Genomic DNA, 19,192 nt, shown 5'->3' with positions numbered 1-19,192 from the left:
TTTGGAGCTTCAGTAACTTCCTAATAATGTCAACTTTAGTTTTCTTTGTTGTTTTTGAGGTCGCTTGCTCACTTTCCTCACATTGAAAGCACTAATGTGTGTTGGATCAGAAACTACTGTTGCTGATGTCCTCAGATGTTTATAGGACCTGTGGAACTGTGTTAAGGCCCTTCTGATGATTCGGCAGCATGCAAATAGCAGGTTGCGTTTAGCTGGTTTTGTGCTCACGTGGCTGTGGCCATATGTAATATGCCAGAGACTTTTCTATTTTGGCAAGTAAACAATTGTCACTGCAAACTTTCTGAAGTGTGACATCGTGTATTGGTATAGCACCATGAATCAGATAAGCATGCTATGCTCAAATGTGCAAATGAGGAGCCGCTGAGAGGGTAATACTTAGCTACCCAAAATGCAGAAAGTACTGCTGAGTCACTCCCATCAGGATTCTGGTCTGAAAGAGGCTCCCAGCTTTTTACTGACAGCACTTTAGAAAAGTGAAAGAAGCTAAGACTTTAGAGTGACATACGGAAATTTTATTAGTAGACTGGAAAATAGTATGTTTGCTGTCTATTTGGGTTTTAATTTTGTATTTCTTTAGCCAATGCCAATAATTTGTATAAATAGAAACATAAGAATCTAGCCAATTTTTCCCCCAAGGAGTATATACTTTTTTAAAAGTGCAAATGTTTCCTATCCAAGTAGATTAAATATCCTCTGACTGCACTTCCAGGTATTCCATTAATCATGGATTGTACTTGATCTACGTTTGAAGTCCAGCCTTGCTACTGGGCTTTTGTGTGTGCTGAGTCTCTAAGCCTTTAAGTATTTTGTCTGTGTGGTAGATAGATTTTTTTTTTTTCTTGGAGATTTCAAGAATATCTACTTGAGAATGAGAAATAATATCTGAGTGGTTAATAAATAGTAACATTGTCCATAACTTTAAAGTAAGCAAGGATATAGGTTTAAAAGGAGGAGAATATTGGTTATAGAATCAAATATGAGTGTGGATTGATTTGATTGATTTCATTGAAGACCAAGTCACTGAGAATTACAAAACAACAGCTGTGCACTCTGATGAACTTCTTCATTTTGTTGAAACCCATGGCAGGATTCGGGCCTCGATGGAATGCCTGGCTCCCCTCCGCCTTCACAGCCTGACCCCGAACACTTGGACAAGCCCAAGCTCAAGGCCGGGGGTTCCGTAGAAAGTCTTCGCAGTTCTCTGAGTGGGCAGAGCTCCATGAGTAAGTCTAGTTTGTCATTGTAGATTATTGTCTTTGGAGTTAATATGTGACATATACTGAGCACTAGGTTCAGGCAATTTTAAGGTGAATAAGACCAAGTCCTGCCCTTCAGGTGCTATTAGAGAACCGGACCTGCAAACTCTCTGGACTCAGAGTCGTGTCTGGTTATTAGTAGACATGCAGCAGCAGCAGCCCAAAAGAGGAGGTGATGCATTTTGATCAGACACAACAGGGAAAGCATCTCAGAAGAAGGATCTAGAGAGCAGGGGGATAAGCCAGGGAGACGAGCACATGCAGGTGACCAGCGAAATAAAGGGTGTGGGGAAGGGAGGGAATTTTATATGTGACTGATACATTCGGGCCAATGGTAGTTGGAGTTGGCTGAATGGTAGGAAGGAAAAGATCAACTTTTTATTTTATTTTTATTTTTAATTTTATTTTTTGAGATGGAGTCTCACTGTCTTCCAGGCTGGAATGCAATGTTGTGATCTCAGCTCACTGCAACCTTCGCCTCCCTGGCTCAAGGGATCCTCCTCCTGCCTCAGCCTCCCGAGTAGCTGCACTACAGAGGCATGCCACCACACCTGGCTAATTTTGTGGCAGAGATGGGGTTTTGCCATGTAGCCCAGGCTGATGGAAATCCTGGGCTCAAGCAGTCCACCCACCTCAGCCTCCTAAAGTGCTGGGATTATAGGCATGAGCCACCGTGCCCCGAGATCAAATTTAAGCCTACCACTAAGTTCTTACCCTTTTGGGCACATGATATGACCACTCTGAATTTGTTTCCTCATCTGTAAAATGGTTCGAAAGAGTGTGCATTACCACTGAGAGGTCACGAATGTTCAGAGCAGAGTCTAGTGACTGGTCCTGCAGTGTCCTCCACATGGGAGCCTCGGTGCCACATGGATTCCCAGGTCTTGAGGGTAACTTGCTGTGAGTCCCCTGTCCAGTGAGGAACTGAGGGATACCACTCGGAGAATTCATAACTGGGCCCTGCCCTGGTCCTGACAGAAGGTTGTGGCTCAATGCTTCCTTTCTCTGGGCCTTCGTTTCCTAATCTGCCTTACCTTCAATACCTTTCTGCTTTGCTGGGTGGGAAATCTGTATCTACCCTTGTTCTTCCTCTGTTTCCTGTACAGGTGGTCAAACAGTGAGCACCACCGATTCCTCAGCCAGCAACCGAGAAAGCGTCAAGTCGGAAGATGGGGATGACGAAGAGCCGCCTTACCGAGGCCCGTTCTGCGGGCGTGCCAGGGTGCACACCGACTTCACCCCCAGTCCCTATGACACAGACTCACTCAAGCTCAAGGTATGTCTCTCCCTGGCCTCAGAGCAGCTAACTGGGCTCTTCCTTTTCTCTAGGAGGCTTTCTTTCCTCCTTACTGTTGAATGCTGGACTACTATGGTATAGACTGGACAGTATCTTGGCTACCTCCATCACTGGTCTCCTCTGTAGTGAAAAACAGAACAAAAACCAGCCAGCCCTCGAGGCCGAGGGAGGGTCTCGTGTTAATCCCTGGGTTATCATCGCTTCACCCCTCTGACCTCAGCTTCCCTCTAGAATTCCTATTGCACACCCTCGCTCTCCCCACCAGCTCCTGCTCCACACACGTGGTTTCTATGTTTTCTCCATCTGAAGAAAGATTTCTGCCTTCTGTGTGCTCAGAGATACCTTTATGGGACAGATGGGGTTCCACCAAGTGTGTGCAGCCATGACAGGGCCAGAATTGACACTGGGTAGGACAGGTGGGAAGTGCCTTCTCCAAGAAGTGGGAGCCCTCTTAGGAGGGAAGGCGTGCAGAGCGCCAGGTGGGCAGCCTGGCTGAGAGCACCAGGGGCACCCCAGGCACCCCTGGTTCTGCAGGGCAAGAGGGTGGAGGGGCTGTGACCAAGGGCCTGTGTGGAATTCCGGACAGTCAGAGACACCTGTCTGGCCTCTGCTGAGCTCACAGTCACATCCTGTGCGGCTCACTCAGAGGGGTGACTTGTGGGACCCCGATTCTGGCCTTTGTGGCATCTTCACTTCTGCATGACCTGTGTATCTGACAGACTTATGATCTGTACGTTCGTGGAATGTACCTAATGGACAGATCTTTGCTCCCTGGGCCACAGAAAGGAGACATCATTGATATCATCAGCAAGCCGCCCATGGGGACCTGGATGGGGCTGCTGAACAACAAAGTCGGCACATTCAAGTTCATCTACGTGGACGTGCTCAGCGAGGACGAGGAGAAGCCCAAGCGCCCCACCAGGAGGCGGCGGAAAGGAAGACCGCCCCAGCCCAAGTCTGTGGAGGATCTCCTGGATCGGATTAACCTAAAAGTCAGTCGCTTTGGATTCTCGTCACATGCTAGTACCTCACTGCCTTTTTCTCTCCTACACTGAGCAAGGGAGGGCATTTTTAGGATAGGGTTGGGGCTGATCTGTGTGGTCCAGTAAGGGCGGCTCGTTACTGTGATCAGCATCCATTCCACAGAAAGAGTTAGTTACCAGTTTTCTAACACTGCCCTTGACCTCAGCTATGGGTGATAGCATAAGTCCCAGATCCAACCTTGCTGCTGGAAGAGCTGTAGGCAGAAACTCCTGGCACCTTGATCACAGCTAGCTCCACAGGGGCCACAAGGAAACTCCGTGCCCACCTCCCTCCCACCATCACTCCCAGCATCTACTAGTGTGAGTCTGCAATGAGAGATTACGTTTCCTCTTTGCAAAACTCTTGATCCTGAGGAATTAAATGCTGGATTTTAATAACTCTGTAAATGGAGGAGGCGTCTCCTCTGTTGTGGGCTCTGTGGAGGTAAAGGAATTAGCTCTTATCAAGAGTACAATTATAGTGCAAGCCTGCGGAATCCATCACAGCCTGCAATGTACATCTTCCTAATCCATGATTAATAAAACACCCTGCTTGCCTACTAAGCCAGAGGACTGGGATGTTCAGGATCCTTTGCAAATGATACTTTCGCATCTTTTGATTAACATGAAGATGACTATGAGAACAGCGTAGGGGTTGCAGGCTAGTTGTTGGCGGTGTTATCACGTGGCTGGGCTGGCTGACTCCCTTCTGTCTTCCTTCTCCCTCTCACAGGAGCACATGCCCACTTTCCTGTTCAATGGATATGAAGATTTGGACACCTTTAAGCTGCTGGAGGAAGAAGACTTGGATGAGTTAAATATCAGGGACCCGGAACACAGAGCTGTTCTCTTGACAGCGGTGGAGCTGTTACAAGAGTATGACAGTAAGTCCCTGAACACACAGAGGTGTTCCCTGTGAGGTCTGCCACAGCAGGCCCCACGTACGCCACCAGTATGTGCTTAGGTCCCTGGAGTCACTTGTTCTGTCCTCTTATTTCACAAGCCAAGGTCAAATTGCACAAAGACGTAAATTCCCAGGGCAGACATGGGAACAAAAGAAAACCTCATGTGCCGCCGCTGCCTTTCCAGGCATGTTTCTAGGTGATAGTTGAAGAGGATTCTGCACCAAGTGTCTGCAAGAATGGAATTACAGTTTGGGTAGACTCCACTTGCAGTACTATTGAGATGTGCAGCCTCCAGCAGGCCATTGGGACAGCTGAGCACAAAAGCGACTGACCAGCTGGGAGGTTTTCGCCCAGCTAAGGATTGACTGCTTCTCAGAGCACACGAGGAGTTGTGTTCTTATTGAATAGACTGGTTAGTGAATAAATGAAATTCATCAGCTTTCGTTAAAGGAGGAGATGTCTCTCCCCAGTGAATATGTAGAGCAGAGAATTCCGTATCGATTGGCTTGCAAATTCCTAACCTAAATGACAGCTTATTTTTACAGCCTGTGAGCAGAGTCGTCGGTGAGCTCATAGCTTTTATGAAGTCTATTTGAATATACCATATCCTTTGCTCCATTAACTCAGTCTTATCTTGCTCTGTATTCTTCAATCTGCCATCAGAAATATTCCTGAACTCATTCATCTTAAAGGAGTATCCTTTCTAGTTACTGAATTCAAATGCATTTTCCTTCAAGGACTCTGCTTCAGGGATATCAGTAGCTAATAGCATTTCTGTTGCTGAAAGACACACCAAAACCATGGTTAATGGTGGAACAAAGAATTATACATTACTGAAATGTATCAGGCCTGAGAAATACAGAAGCAAGTGTCATTAGGTGAAATTCACTTCTGCTAAATAGGCAGTCCCTGTAAATGAACTGATAAGCTAGAGAAACACACACCATCAGATAGATGTCTGAGCCTAAGATAAACAGGCTGCCTTCAGGGATAGATTTGGAAACAATTGTGATTCATAGTTAATATCACTTTATAAAGGGCAGTGTTAACATTTTTTTAAGTATTTGATTCCCAAGAGACACGTTGGGGTCTGTGGCCAGGTTGTGTGTAAAGAGCCTGCACAGTAACTGGTGTAGCCTACCAGCTCAATTAGTATGAATCAATATTAAATCATCTGTTGTCCTGAATCACATCTGCCGAGTAGCATAGCCCACTTGCTTTTCCTCAGTCACCAAGAACAGCTGGGTTTTTGTTGTTGTTGTTGTTTTATTTTGGTTTGTTTTGTTTTTGAGACAGAATTTTGCTCTCGTTGCCCAAGCTGGAGTGCAGTGGCGCAATCTTGGTTCACTGCAACCTCCATCTCCCGGGTTCAAGTCGTTCTCCTGCCTCAGCCTCGCGAGCAGCTAGAATTGCAGGCATGCACCACCACACCCGGCTAATTTGTGTATTTTTAGTAGAGATGGAGTTTCACCATGTTGGCCAGGCTGGCCTCAAATTCCTGACCTCAGGTGATCTGCCCACCTTGGCGTCCCAAAGTGCTGGGATTACAGGCGTGAGCCTCCACATGCAACCAACAACTGGTTTATATGTACTCTCCATTACATTTCCTTTATCATCCACAGCTTTGGAGGAGAAAAGCTAACTCCTGAGTGTAAGGCAGGAATCTGTGCTTAGATTCTTCCATGCCATGTTGGCTCAGACCTATCGTTCCTCCTGGGATCACATCCTGAGATTTTTGTACCAGGGAGCATTTTGTAGGAGGGTATGGCTATCCATCAGGTTGCTAACCTGGAAGGTGAAGAAGACCTCTTTGCCTCTTCAAACATTCCATTATGGATCTATTCTGCTCTGTTGTTTAGAACTTCCCTGGTATATAAAGTTGTACTTCCTTTTATTGGTTCCAAAACAAAGGCTTCAAGGTTCCAGAGGTACCCATTAGTGCCAAGAGTCAGGGTCCAGACTTTTCCTAGCATTATAGGATTTTACATCCAATACAGTTAAAGTCATCATGGCTAAGAAGTAGTGCCTCTAACTGATAACTTAGAGAAACATGATAGGTTTCTGTCAAACCAAATTTCTGTACACTAGAGAGATGCAGAGGTCTATTGAGATCTTTGAAGATATGTAGGAATCTTGAAAGGTTTCTAGCTTAGCCATCACTGAGAGCAAAAAGTACATTTCCAGCACTACTTGGAAGTCAGACCTGTCCAGCCTCCCTCAAAGCGTGGGAAAAATGCCAGCTTTCATATGGGAACCCCATTGGGAAAAGACTCCGATTGTCAGATGGCTGCTCCTTACACCAAGCCCAGACCCACTATCTTCGGTCTGGCACATGAAAGTGTCTTACAAATTGCTAAAAGAATTTTTACTTGTGGTAAAGTACATTATAATCTAAAGTTTACTGTCTTAGCCGTTTCTAAGTATAAATAATAACTTGTATAAGAATTCTAATTTAGGAATTATTTCAAACATGCAGAAAAGTACTGGGAAAAAGAAAACAAACATACACATGTACATGCTGAAGTTAATGTTTTGCCATATTTTCTTCATTTCTTACATTTTAAGAAATATGGCGTAAGTCCATGGAAAGTCCTGCTTTCAGAGACTCCCATTCCCTTCTCTTCTTTCCCAAGGTAACTGCTCCCCAGGCAATGGTATGTGCCCTTGGGTACCACTACCTTTTGATGTTGGAATATTCATAGGTGTCTAAGCATATTCTCTCCCTGTGTGTGTGGGGGGGGGAGGGGGTCAGGGTTGGTGAGGCTGGAGGCAGAGAGAGCTTAACCCAAGCAGAGCCCCTTCAGGTCGAAGTTCAGGTCATGCTCAAATGGGGTTTCAGCCTCACAACCTAGCACTTTGCTGTGATTTGACTGTGAGAATTTTCAGGGTTCTAGCTCATCTTCTTTCTTATCTTTTGTACCTAGGCACCAATGCTAAGAAGTGTGGGAAAAGGTCATGGTCCTGATTCTGCACTACAGAGGAGAGGCCCTCACCTCTTTTTCTCTTCTCCCTAATAAAGACAGTGATTCTAGCCCCCTTCCTTATGCCTCATGGGTCTATAAATAGAACTGTGGTTTTCAGGTGACAGATGAATCCCCTCCCTCTCCAAAATAATTTCAGGTATCCTGCTGTGTCTGGTGAGGCTGGGGTCCCCAGATATGCAGGCACAGCACACATTTCCACGCTGCAGCAGGAGCAGGTCTCCTGTGTTCCTCCCACCGGCCAGCACTCTGGAGTCTGTTTTGGCCGCTGTGGTGCACTGAACCGTGTCACCAGGGACAGAGTACACTGACTCCTCTCCCTGGGTTGTAATGGATAGCGCAAAGCCCTCATTTTATAAGCATCATTTTTCTAAATAACATGCTAGGCTAGAACAAAGGCCACTGCAAAGCCACAGGCTCTTCCACACAGTGAGGACATCGCTCTAGAATGTTCCACTTTTAGGTGGTCGGGGGGACAGTATTTGCTCTTGTGCTTCCAATTAGTTAATTTTTCATTAGTCATTTTAAAAGTAGCACTCTTAATTTGGGATTCTAATTGAGGGACTTACACTGCCACGATCTCTGCTGTGGTTGGGGCTGTAAAATGCTTTCCCTGTGAGAAATGCAAGCAGGAAGTGGTGAATGGACAGCTGGAGAGCTGCCAGAGCCTTCCGCCTCCCCACATTTTTATTTTGATGACCTGAGAAAAGGCATCACATTTCTGGTTTATTGATTTCTTTTTTTCTTTGTGTATGTGGTTGGAGTGGGGGAGTTGGTGGGGGATGAAAAGAAAGGAAAATAAAGCGATTCATCACTGCAACTAGCTATTTTATGTAGAAAATGTTTTCTTGGTTTCTGTTTTATGTGACCAAGCACTTTGCATAATAATGCAAAGATGATCTGCGTGTAACCTCAGTGTCCCATGTAAGGCTCCACGTGCCCTTTCTACAACATGCCGGCTGATACTTCTGGGTTGTTGAAGACCCTCACGGCTTTCCACGTGATTTCCTTGGGGCAGATTCACTCAACAGAAGTGTCTGATGCTGCTCTTGATTTTTTCCTCTCCTCCAGCTTTGTTGAGGCTCAACTGACAAATAGTGATGCTTCTCTTTAAAAGCCTTCCTCAGAATGAGGTCTTCCTTTTTTTTTCCTTTATTTTATTATTATTTTTATTTATTTCAATAGCTTTGGGGGTATAAGTGGTTTTGGGTTACATGGATGAATTATATAGTGGTAAATTCTGAGATCTTACTGTACCCATCACCTGAGTAGTATACATTGTACCTAATATGTAGTTTTTTTATCCCTAGACTCCCCCCACCCTTCCCCTTCTGACTCTCTAAAGTCCATTGTATCGCTTTGTATGCTTTTGTGTGCTTATAGCTTACCTGCTACTTACAAGTGAGACCATGTGGATTTTGGCTTTCTACTCCTGTGTTACTTCACTTAGAATAATGGCCTCCAGGCCCATCCAAATTGCTGCAAGGACATTATTTCATTCCTCTTCATGGCCAAGTAGTATTCCATGGTGTATATAGAGGCACTGCATTTTCTTTATCCACTCGGAATGAGGACGTTCAGCTTTCGGTCATCCATTTATCTATACCAGCAACCATGTATCTGTTACTCAGCTTCCAAGTTCGAGGGTTTCCTAAGCTTTCCCCAGCTTTTACTTATATGCAGGAGACAGAAGTGTGCTGGCACAAGACAAAGGGAGAAGCAGAAAAGAAAGAGCAACCACTAACTTATCCCAAACAACAAAAATAAAAGAAGATTTGCCACTGGCCTCTCCTCAGTTTTGGGGTTTGTGCCTCGTCTTGCCAGCCTTACTCTTGCTGAGCTAATAGAAGAGCCCTCAGCGCATGTCCCTGAGGGCTAAGAATGCTCCTAAATGCTAATAAAATTTATTTGATTTGACACTTTAATATTAGCTCCCAAATTTGGAAAGTTGGCAACACAACTATCTTCCAGCACAAGTTTTATACATCTCCAAAAAACGTATGACCCAATCTCACCTTGTGCATGGGGCGTTTATTCTCTGTTTGCTTCTCCTCGATGGTGCCATCACTCAGAAGGGACTGGGAGCCCCACTGCCGAAACAGCACTCTGCCTTTCTCCTTTCCTCATAGCCCCAAGGCCGGAGTTGGCGTAACTTAAAAGCTTCTGTTTGCGTAACTTAAAAGGTGTCAACATATTCCAACTGTGTGCTCTCTCCAAACTTATCTTTGTGCAATGAATACTTTATTGGAAGAAAAGTTGTGATCCCACTAGTTCATTTTGATCTCATCTATTTTAAGATAAATTGTTCTCTTCCAAAAGCTCAGGGCAGTATCTGAGGATAAAGTCGAGATCTGTTGACTCTGAAATCTCTGCTTTTCACTCCCCTTGTTGATTTCGTGCCGTGTTCTCTCCTCTAGGTAACAGCGACCAGTCAGGATCCCAGGAGAAGCTGCTCGTTGACAGCCAGGGCCTGAGTGGATGCTCACCCCGAGACTCAGGATGCTACGAAAGCAGTGAGAACCTGGAAAACGGTAGTGTCAGCATGAGTTGCTGGGAACCTGCTTTGACAATTACTGATTTCAAAGCACGATTTTCTGCAAAAGGACGATTCTATTCCTATCATGCACTCAGCAATCATCTTTTCCTTTCTGACCTCTATACCATTCTAGTCCAAGTTAGCCTCCCTATCTGTTCTCCTGGCTGCTGGGTGAGGTTAATAAATTCTGTGTAAAATACCTGCAGCCGTAAAACCTAAATTGTGTGTCTCCTATGCCCTTTTCTTTACGCAATAAACACCAACATTGGAGTGTTGGGAGCTATTAGGTCCATGAGGAAAACAGTGTACCAGGTAGACCATCCATCAGGGTTACACCAGCAGCAGTGTGTTAAACGCCTCAGCTGTACGGCCTGAGTGTCGAGGCAGTTACTGCAGGAGAGAAGGATCGGATGGCCACGTGTCTTGTTTGTGGCCTCTCTGTACAGCCAGTCAGGAAGTAATCAGTATGAAATTTCAGAAAACGTACGTGTCTCAAACAGAAGAGGAGTTTTAAGTGGTATGGGGTCAGGTGGGCAAAACGTTACTATGGATGGCTCTGTGGTTTCCTGTTGTGACCCCAGAATTCCCATTGTAGCAAGATGAGAAACAGTGGTAAGAGGCTCACGCTGCCACCGTCACCTAAATCTCTGTCAAACTCTTGAAGGCCGTCACAAAAAATGCCTGGGTTTGATAGTTTTTAGCAGCCATTGGAATCCTATGTAGTAGCCCATGTGTTAAGATGTTTGCTGAGCACCTCCTAAAGCAAACTTTTTAAAACTCCAGGCTGTACTTTATTAGTGGGTTGTGAAAGCAGTTTAGTGGGTCATGGACAGCAGTTTTGTAAGACAAAATAGAATACAAAATATCAGAGAGCATCCTCTAAGATGAAGGTTAGTATTGTTAGCACTGTCACTTGTAATCCTTGTTTCAGTTATGTCTGTGTGTGTGTTTGCGCTTGTGTGCATGCATGTGTGTCTCTGTGTACTACATGTTGAATGTAAAATGTATTTCTTACTGGGAATCGTGGGAAAAAATAGTTTGAGAGCCATTGTGGGCACCAGAACTAGGGCTAAGGAAAGGAAAGTGGGTGTCTAGGATGCAAACCCTAAGAGTGCTCACTCTCGGGTATCAGCCTTGCACTCATGTGGCTCTGGGCGGTCACCTCCTTAGAGTGTGTCCTCCGGGCACCTTGTTTGCCTCACTCTAATTCCAATTCTAAGAAGCATCTTGGGGCCCTCAGAATTTGAGCCATGACGCCCTCCTATTCTATCAACTTGGGAAGATAGTAGTTCTCCCCAGACTATATATAATATTCAGGTAGCCTGAATATATCAAGACAGGATACAAAACCCACCTAGTATCCCAGTACATCCTCAGTTTCAGTAAATGTCAGAATCCTTGTGTAGCTCATGTAAGTTCTGAAGAATTTTTTTTTCTCTTAATAACCTTTTCATATCCAAAACTTTCCAGGAAATTAATTCCCCCAACTGTTGGTGATTGGTAAGGATCTCACAGATATCACTGGCAGAATATTTCATGCCCAGATGAATTCATGTGTATCTGCTGAAGAACTAGATGGCTAGCAAACCATACTTTGAACGTAAAGTAAATTCAGAGATCTTTCTAATATAATGCGGAATGCAAAAATGGAACTTATATATATAGTTTTATATTGGGAGTTAAGGGAAAAGAAAGTCATATTCCTAAAATTTATGCTAAAGAGGTTCTAATAATTTTCTATTTCAACCTACTTTTAAAATTTGATGCGATTTTTTTTTTTTCTGAAGAGGTGTTTCTTCATTTATCTGTGATGATTTTTCTAATAATGAAAAGTAGGACTGGGGTCAGTATCTTCAGTAGTAGCACTAGGCTGATGATCTTTATGTAACAACAATAATATCCTACAGATGCGTAGCATTTTGGTGTTTATCATTGTGGAACATACAGGTGGACAGGGTCAAAGCACACAACAAACATGTTATTAACCAAAAATGTAACAAGGGACAGTTAATCTGTGTGTGTGTGTGTGCGCGCGCGCGCGCACATGCATGTAAGTACTGATGAGAACAAAGCATTCAGCACGCTGCGTGGCCCATGAATTGGCAAAGCTTATCCAACAGCAGAAGTTGAATATCAATTACCAGTCGTCAGATAAGTAGATTATGTCTGGTTGATAGTTCAGTTATCAGTCTGACCGTTGTAACCAGGACTGTGCTTTGCTGGGACCTAAATCTTTGTCAGTATTTTGTAGATTTTCTTTGGCAAAGTGCTCACATAAGTCTACCTGTCTGTGCCCAGGTTGGTTGACTGTTTCTAGGATACGTTTATTAGAAGGAGGGGCCTCAAGGAAGGTGGGATTTGAGCATCCGCTGATCACTCTGTAGGGGATACCATTTCTAGAACCTATTCTGAAATTCAGTCCAGCTCTCCTTTTCCATCATGACCTTGAGAAATTGTGCTCGCCCAACAAATGCCATCAACATGCGGTGTGATGATCATCCTCTTTCCACATCAATTGTAGCTGGGCACAGACTTAAGCCAAGATTTATTTTACTGCTTGACACAGCATATTTCTTTCCCATGTAACCCAATTAATTTCAGTCTTCCTGATTTCTTTAATAAGACTAAGAATTCTTTCTAAAAATAAAAATGGAACCATAATAACCCTCTAACACCCAATGTCATAAAGGGTGATTTTGTGTCTTTAGTGTAATTGAACAATAGGATGTGGGAGTTGGAGATTTCAATTATGTTAGCACACCTTTATGCATCTGTTTGATTGATTTGCTTTTAAAATGTGATTGTAAAATGTTCCCTTGTCTCACAGGCAAGACTCGGAAAGCTAGCCTCCTATCTGCCAAGTCATCCGCCGAGCCCAACTTGAAGTCTTTTAGCAGAAACCAGTTGGGCAATTACCCAACATTGCCTTTAACGAAATCAGGGGATGCACTGAAGCAGGGACAGGAGGAGGGCAGGCTGGGTGGTGGCCTCGCCCCAGACACGTCCAAGAGCTGTGACCCACCTAGTGTGACTGGTTTGAATAAAAACCGAAGAAGCCTCCCAGTTTCCATCTGCCGGAGCTGTGAGACCCTCGAGGGCCCCCAGACTGTGGACACTTGGCCTCGATCCCATTCCCTGGATGACCTTCAAGCAGAGCCTGGTGCTGAGCAAGACGTGCCTACCGAGGTGACAGAACCGCCCCCTCAGATTGTACCCAAAGTGCCACAGAAGATGACTGCCTCTTCGACGAAGGCCCAGCCCCTGGAGCGAGACTCTGCTGTCGACAATGCGTTGCTACTGACCCAAAGCAAGAGATTTTCTGAACCTCAGAAATTGACAACTAAGAAACTGGAGGGCTCAATCGCAGCCTCTGGTCGCAGCCTGTCACCCCCTCAGTGTTTGCCCAGAAACTATGATGCTCAGGCTCCTGGAGCTAAACACGGTTTAGCAAGGACACCTCTGGAGGGCCACAGAATAGGACACGAGTTTGAAGGAACACACCATCCCCTGGGCACCAAAGAAGGGGTAGATGCTGAGCAGAGGGTCCCTGAGGCAAGAACGCAGCCCAAAATTCCATCACAGCCTCCACCTGTTCCTGCCAAAAAGAGCAGAGAACGCCTTGCTAATGGACTCTACCCTGTTCCCATGGGCCCCGGTGGGACCCTCCCCAGTCCCGATGCGCCTTGCCTGCCAGTGAAAAGGGGCAGCCCCACCAGCCCCACCAGCCCTAGCGACTGTCCCCCAGCACTGGCTCCCAGGCCTCTCTCAGGGCAGGCGCCTGGCAGCCCACCAAGCACAAGGCCGCCCCCCTGGCTCTCAGAGCTCCCTGAGAACACAAGCCTCCAGGAGCACGGTGTGAAGCTGGGCCCGGCTTTGACCAGGAAGGTCTCTTGTGCCCGGGGAGTGGATCTGGAAATGCTTACTGAAAACAAGCTGCATGCCGAAGGCATCGATCTCACGGAGGAGCCGTATTCTGATAAGGTATCAAAGGTCCTGGGCCCACCACATTCACAGGCCTTTGTAGAAGGCAGGCAGCCAGGTGAGATGAACCCACATCTGAAGCCAGCCCGGTAGCCAGCCCAGTAGCATGGGCCGCTCTGAGAGAGTGGAATGAATGATCCACAGCCAGCAGCTTCTGACGAACAGGGAGCACAGGCTCCAGGTTAAATGAAAATACAGCCTCTCTGGAGTCTTCTTTGTTTCGCTCTTGCTTGTTTCCTTTTAGTTTCTGGCAGCTCTACTTCGCAGGGAGAATCATTAGTACCCAGACTGGCTTCCGAGAAGGATGGTTTAGTGGACAGCAGACACCTGAATCCACGTGTCCACACCGTACTTGACATGCATGTGTTCAGATATTGACACCTTCCCATTTCATCTCTCTGTAGGTAAACCGAGGTTAAAAATAACCTGCATGAAGACCTCTTAGAGGGATTACTAGAAGCAAATAAATGTGGACATACTTTGAAAATTATAGAACCCTATTCAGATGTGATAATTGTATTATAGTTATCTGTATGGGTAGTGGGAAAAAGATAATATAAAATCCCTCATTGTACCAAAATCATTTAGCTCTATAATGAAAAATTATTTCTCATTTAAAAAAAAATGAGATCTACCAATACCAAGTGACTCCAAAGACAAAGCAATGCTAAGAGACACAGCTGTACTTTACTCCTGGAAATACAGGTCCTATTAGGATGCATTCCTGAGAGTCCTTTATTATAAAATTCTCGTGACAATGAGTGCCTTAGAATAAGATCCTCGTTCACCTCCCTGACCCTCCTTGATATTTCGTGAGTAAATGTCTTTAAATGAAAAGTAGTGAGAATGAGCATACAGTAAATGCTGGCCTAGCAAGCTGGTGGTATAACTTGTAGCAGATGAAGCGCAAACAGTTGAATATCTGTAAAGTAGAAGTTAGCCCTTTCCTCCTGCAGTTTAGAAGACTCTCTTCAATAACATTAGAGGAATTGTATTTTGCAAAATGATCCAATTGAGGTGAAGGCATTGGCCTGAAAAGTGTAGAGTAACTGTTTGCTGCCATAACTGTGCTTCAGAACACTTTCCTAGAGCTCATCAGTACTGTAAGATAAAGATGTAAAAGTATTCTCTCTAAAGCATCTATCCTGGCCAATAAAGAAAATATATTCATTTCAAATTAAAACTTTCTGGTTGGGCACGGTGGCTTACGCCTGTAATCCCAACACTTTGGGAGGCCAAGGCGAGAAGACCGTTTGAGCTCAGGAGTTTGAGGCTGCAGTGAGCCATGATCACACCACTGCACTCCAGTCTAAGCGACAGTGAGACCCTACGTTATATGTGGTGTATCTTAGGGAAAGAAAAACAAAATCCTTATACCCTTGATGCCACATTCCTGTTTTCCCCGGCAGCATGGCCGCTGTGGGATTCCCGAAGCCCTGGTGCAGAGATACGCAGAGGACTTGGATCAGCCTGAGAGGGACGTCGCCATCAACATGGACCAGATCCGGGTGAAGCAGCTTCGGAAGCAGCACCGCATGGCGGTGAGCAGCCCATGGTTCTCCAGCTTCCTGAAGCACATTTAGTGATCACACTTAGTAATGAGCATACTCACAACTGCCAAGTAGACAAGGGCTTGCGTAGCTATGGAAAGGAGACAGCTGGGGAGAAAGTAATACATGGTCAGCCTAGAAATGTTTAAAAATACACTTTCAGAAAGAAAAAAAAAAATGAAAATTATCCGTAATCCCAACACTGAAAAACTTTTTAAAGATCTGTCTAGTGCTAGGCATGATGGTGCACACCTGTGATCCTAGTTACTCAGGAGGCAGAAGCAGGAGGATTGCTTGAGCCCAGAATTTTGATGCCAGCCTGGGCAACATAGTGAGACCCCATCTCTTAAGAAATAAAATAAAATCCGTCTGAATGACACAGTTTCAGTTAGAAGCATAACTTTAAGAGATCTATTGTTCGACATGGTGACTACAGTTAATAACAATGTATACTTGAAAATTGCTAGGACAGCAGATTTTAAGTGTTCTCACCACAAAATATAGTGTGTGAGGTAATGCATATGTTAAATAGCTTGATTTAGCCATTCCACAATTATCAAAACACCACGTTTTACACCATAAATATACACAATTTTTACTTGTCCATTAAAATTCTGTCTAATCATTTCTCTGCACATGTATAATAGTAAATGTATAGTATTGAAACCTGATTGTTTGCTATTATCAGATCATGAATCTGTTTCTCTGTTACTTAGAAAAAAAAAATTGATATTATCAATACAGTAGTCTCCTCATATCCATGAGGGATATGGTCCAAGACCTCCAAGTGGATCTCTTGAAAGCTTGACAAGTACCAAACCCTGTATATATTATACACAAATTTCTTTTTCCTTCTTCGCAATTTCATGGATATAAGATTCATTTTCACTGTAGATCTTAGGACCCTCAGCACACGATGTTTTTTTCTTTTCTTATTAAGTCAAGAACTCTCACCTTTTTACTTAAAGGAAGCACTTTGAACGTGGCTTCTCATTGCCACATGCAAATGGCCAGCATGTTACTCTTGCACTTTGGGGCCATCATAAGGCCAAATAAGAGTGATTGAACGTGAGTGCTGCAGTCCTGCGACAGTCGATCTGATGGCCACGGGCTACTGAGTGACTGCGGGGCCCAGAGTGTAGACAGTGTGGATTTGCTAGACAAAGGGGTGATTGTCAGGTGGGACAGAGCTGGATGGTATGAGATTTCCTCACACTACTCAGAATGACGTGCGACATAAGACTTACGAATTGTTTATTTCTGGAATTTCCCACTTAATATTTTCAGGCTGTAAAAGGCAAAACCGTGGATAAGGGGGGATGGCTATTGTATTTCAAAGTATTCTAGTAGGTCAGTGTACTCTAGTATTGAGTCTCATAGTTAAAACATTTAGATTTTTCCAACCTTTTATTTTAAAAAATGTAATGGAGAGCATCCTTGTTAATAAACCTTTGTAGACTTTAAAGGTGAATTTCTGAGTATATAATCCTGGAAGAGGGTTTGCTTCATCAAAACTGTATAAAATCCCAAAGATTTTCATACTTGTTAGCAAATCACCTTTCTGAAAGGTGTAGGCCCTTTATATACCCAGTAGTCAAGGTTAAACATCCATTTCCCTGTTCCAGCCAACCCATGATATTATTGTATTTTAAATTCTTTATAACCGCATTGACTAAATATGTAATTTTCTGGTTAACATAGATTCAAACTACAGTGGAAAGTCTCCTTTATAAAAACCCTACCCATTGAGTGCTACTTTTCACACGATCACCCAGATTTGTCCCTTCAGACTACCTTAGGTCTCTTGTCAAGAGCATATCCACAGTGAAACAAAGTAGCAGAATATGTAAATGCTTACAGTTTGGAGACTTGGATACATAAATGGGATTTGATCTCATTCCAAACACCTTCGAGAACCTTGTGGAACACTTCCTTAAAGATTTGTTTCATCTTAGAGAAGAATTTTTCCTGCTAGTCTTGATCTCTGACACTCACTGCATTGTTGCTTTCTGATAATAGTCTAGCAATGCAGTATTTCAGTGCTGTTCCTTTTAGACATACACGAAGCAGTCCTCCGATGACACATGAAGCGTTTCTATCATATATTGCTTTCTTAATTTATCCAGATTCCAAGTGGTGGACTCACGGAAATCTGCCGAAAGCCCGTCTCTCCTGGATGCATTTCGTCTGTGTCAGATTGGCTCATTTCCATCGGTCTGCCCATGTATGCCAGCACCCTCTCCACCGCGGGCTTCAGCACACTGAGCCAGGTGCCTTCTCTGTCCCACACTTGCCTTCAGGAGGCCGGCATCACAGAGGAGAGACACATAAGAAAGCTCCTATCTGCAGCCAGACTCTTCAAACTGCCGCCAGGCCCCGAGGCCATGTAGCCAGGCCCAGAATGGGCTTCTCTGGACAAGAGCCACCCTTTCACTGTGCATACGATGCTGATGCAATTCCTCCATCTCTGGACGTGCAGACCAGATCCAGAAGAAAAGCCTGGCGTGTAGCCAAACAGCGTGAAACCTTGGCACAGGACTGAGGATCCTCTCCTCCAGAAAAGCCCCCTCAAGCAAATTAGTGCGGTTCTCTTTGACCTCCAAAGACAAGACAAGCACTTATTTTTATTTTCAGAAGACAAAAGAACCAAGATGCCAACTGGCTGCGAATGCTGTGTCTCCAGTCTGTCTCTGTGTGCTGGTAGAGGCTGGGAGGAGTGGGGGCAGCCTGTTCCATTTCTGATAGTACCCTTGCCCTTCTGTCTGTCATCTTGCAGGATGCCCGAGGGCCAGACGGGCTTAGCTAGGCCAAAGGAACAGACTTGAGAGTTATTGTACATTACTGACCACGCTCATTTGTTCAAAAGTTAGAACATCTGGCTGCACCAGGAAAAAAAAGTCCTGTTCTTCTTTAGATAAACAAGAGACATTTGCATAATTGCTTTCTAGCAATCAGCTTTTATTTGCCTTAATATAAGCTTTTAAGCAGTTATCTAACTAGTGTCCACAACCCTGTAACCATAGTAGTTCCACATCTTCAGCTTCAGCGGACATCTAACCTCTCTAGGATGTTTGCAGCAAAAGTGGGCTTTTCTAATCGTCTCATTTTAACATGGCTTATTTTGTAGAGGTATTCATTAGCCACACACTTCATGTTGGTTTTTGGTTTTTAAGCTAACTACAAATCTAGTACAAAACTATATGAAATTCACAAAGATATCATGTGTGTGTGCGTGCATGCGTGCGTGTATGTGTCTGTATTCATAGTAACTGCTTTTTGTTTTAACCAGTTTAGTATCGTTACCATTACCGTGTGAGTCGTTGTGCTGCAGTATTGACTTGGAATCCTGACCATGTCCATCCCAAAATTCAGTCCTCAGTTAACGGGTCATCTTTGCAAAAGGTCACTGTGAGGTTGCATATTTCAGAAACATGTTCTTAAAAAGGGAAATCATTTATAAGATGTTTTCTAAGACTTTTCAGTATTACAACTAATACCATTATCCTTCTTTTTTTATTTAGATAATTCTTTTAATTTAAACAAAGGTTCAATATGGAGCCAGACAAACCACATTAGCCATGAGTTAAGTATTTGCTACTTTAAATTGTTTTACAACTGATTTCAGCACATTCTATCCTCTTTT

General features: G+C 44.3%; 1 protein-coding gene across 1 annotated transcript in view; it reads left to right on the top strand.

The window, feature by feature from the left end:
* Nucleotides 1–19,093, top strand: part of SASH1 (SAM and SH3 domain containing 1) — a 233,926-nt gene extending 214,833 nt beyond the window's left edge. The window contains exons 13-20 of the mRNA XM_011964815.1: nucleotides 1,109–1,244; nucleotides 2,384–2,553; nucleotides 3,357–3,566; nucleotides 4,330–4,480; nucleotides 9,900–10,013; nucleotides 12,846–13,999; nucleotides 15,409–15,540; nucleotides 17,676–19,093. Of these exons, the coding sequence (XP_011820205.1) occupies nucleotides 1,109–1,244; nucleotides 2,384–2,553; nucleotides 3,357–3,566; nucleotides 4,330–4,480; nucleotides 9,900–10,013; nucleotides 12,846–13,999; nucleotides 15,409–15,540; nucleotides 17,676–17,939 (2,331 nt within the window). The 3' untranslated portion in view covers nucleotides 17,940–19,093. The remainder of the gene's footprint in view (nucleotides 1–1,108; nucleotides 1,245–2,383; nucleotides 2,554–3,356; nucleotides 3,567–4,329; nucleotides 4,481–9,899; nucleotides 10,014–12,845; nucleotides 14,000–15,408; nucleotides 15,541–17,675) is intronic.
* Nucleotides 19,094–19,192: the final 99 nt, after the last annotated feature.

The sequence above is a fragment of the Mandrillus leucophaeus genome, unplaced genomic scaffold (assembly GCF_000951045.1).
Source record: "Mandrillus leucophaeus isolate KB7577 unplaced genomic scaffold, Mleu.le_1.0 Scaffold708, whole genome shotgun sequence".
NCBI lineage: Eukaryota > Metazoa > Chordata > Mammalia > Primates > Cercopithecidae > Mandrillus > Mandrillus leucophaeus.
Note: the sequence above shows the minus strand (reverse complement) of the source record. Positions and strands in the feature narration are given on the sequence as shown.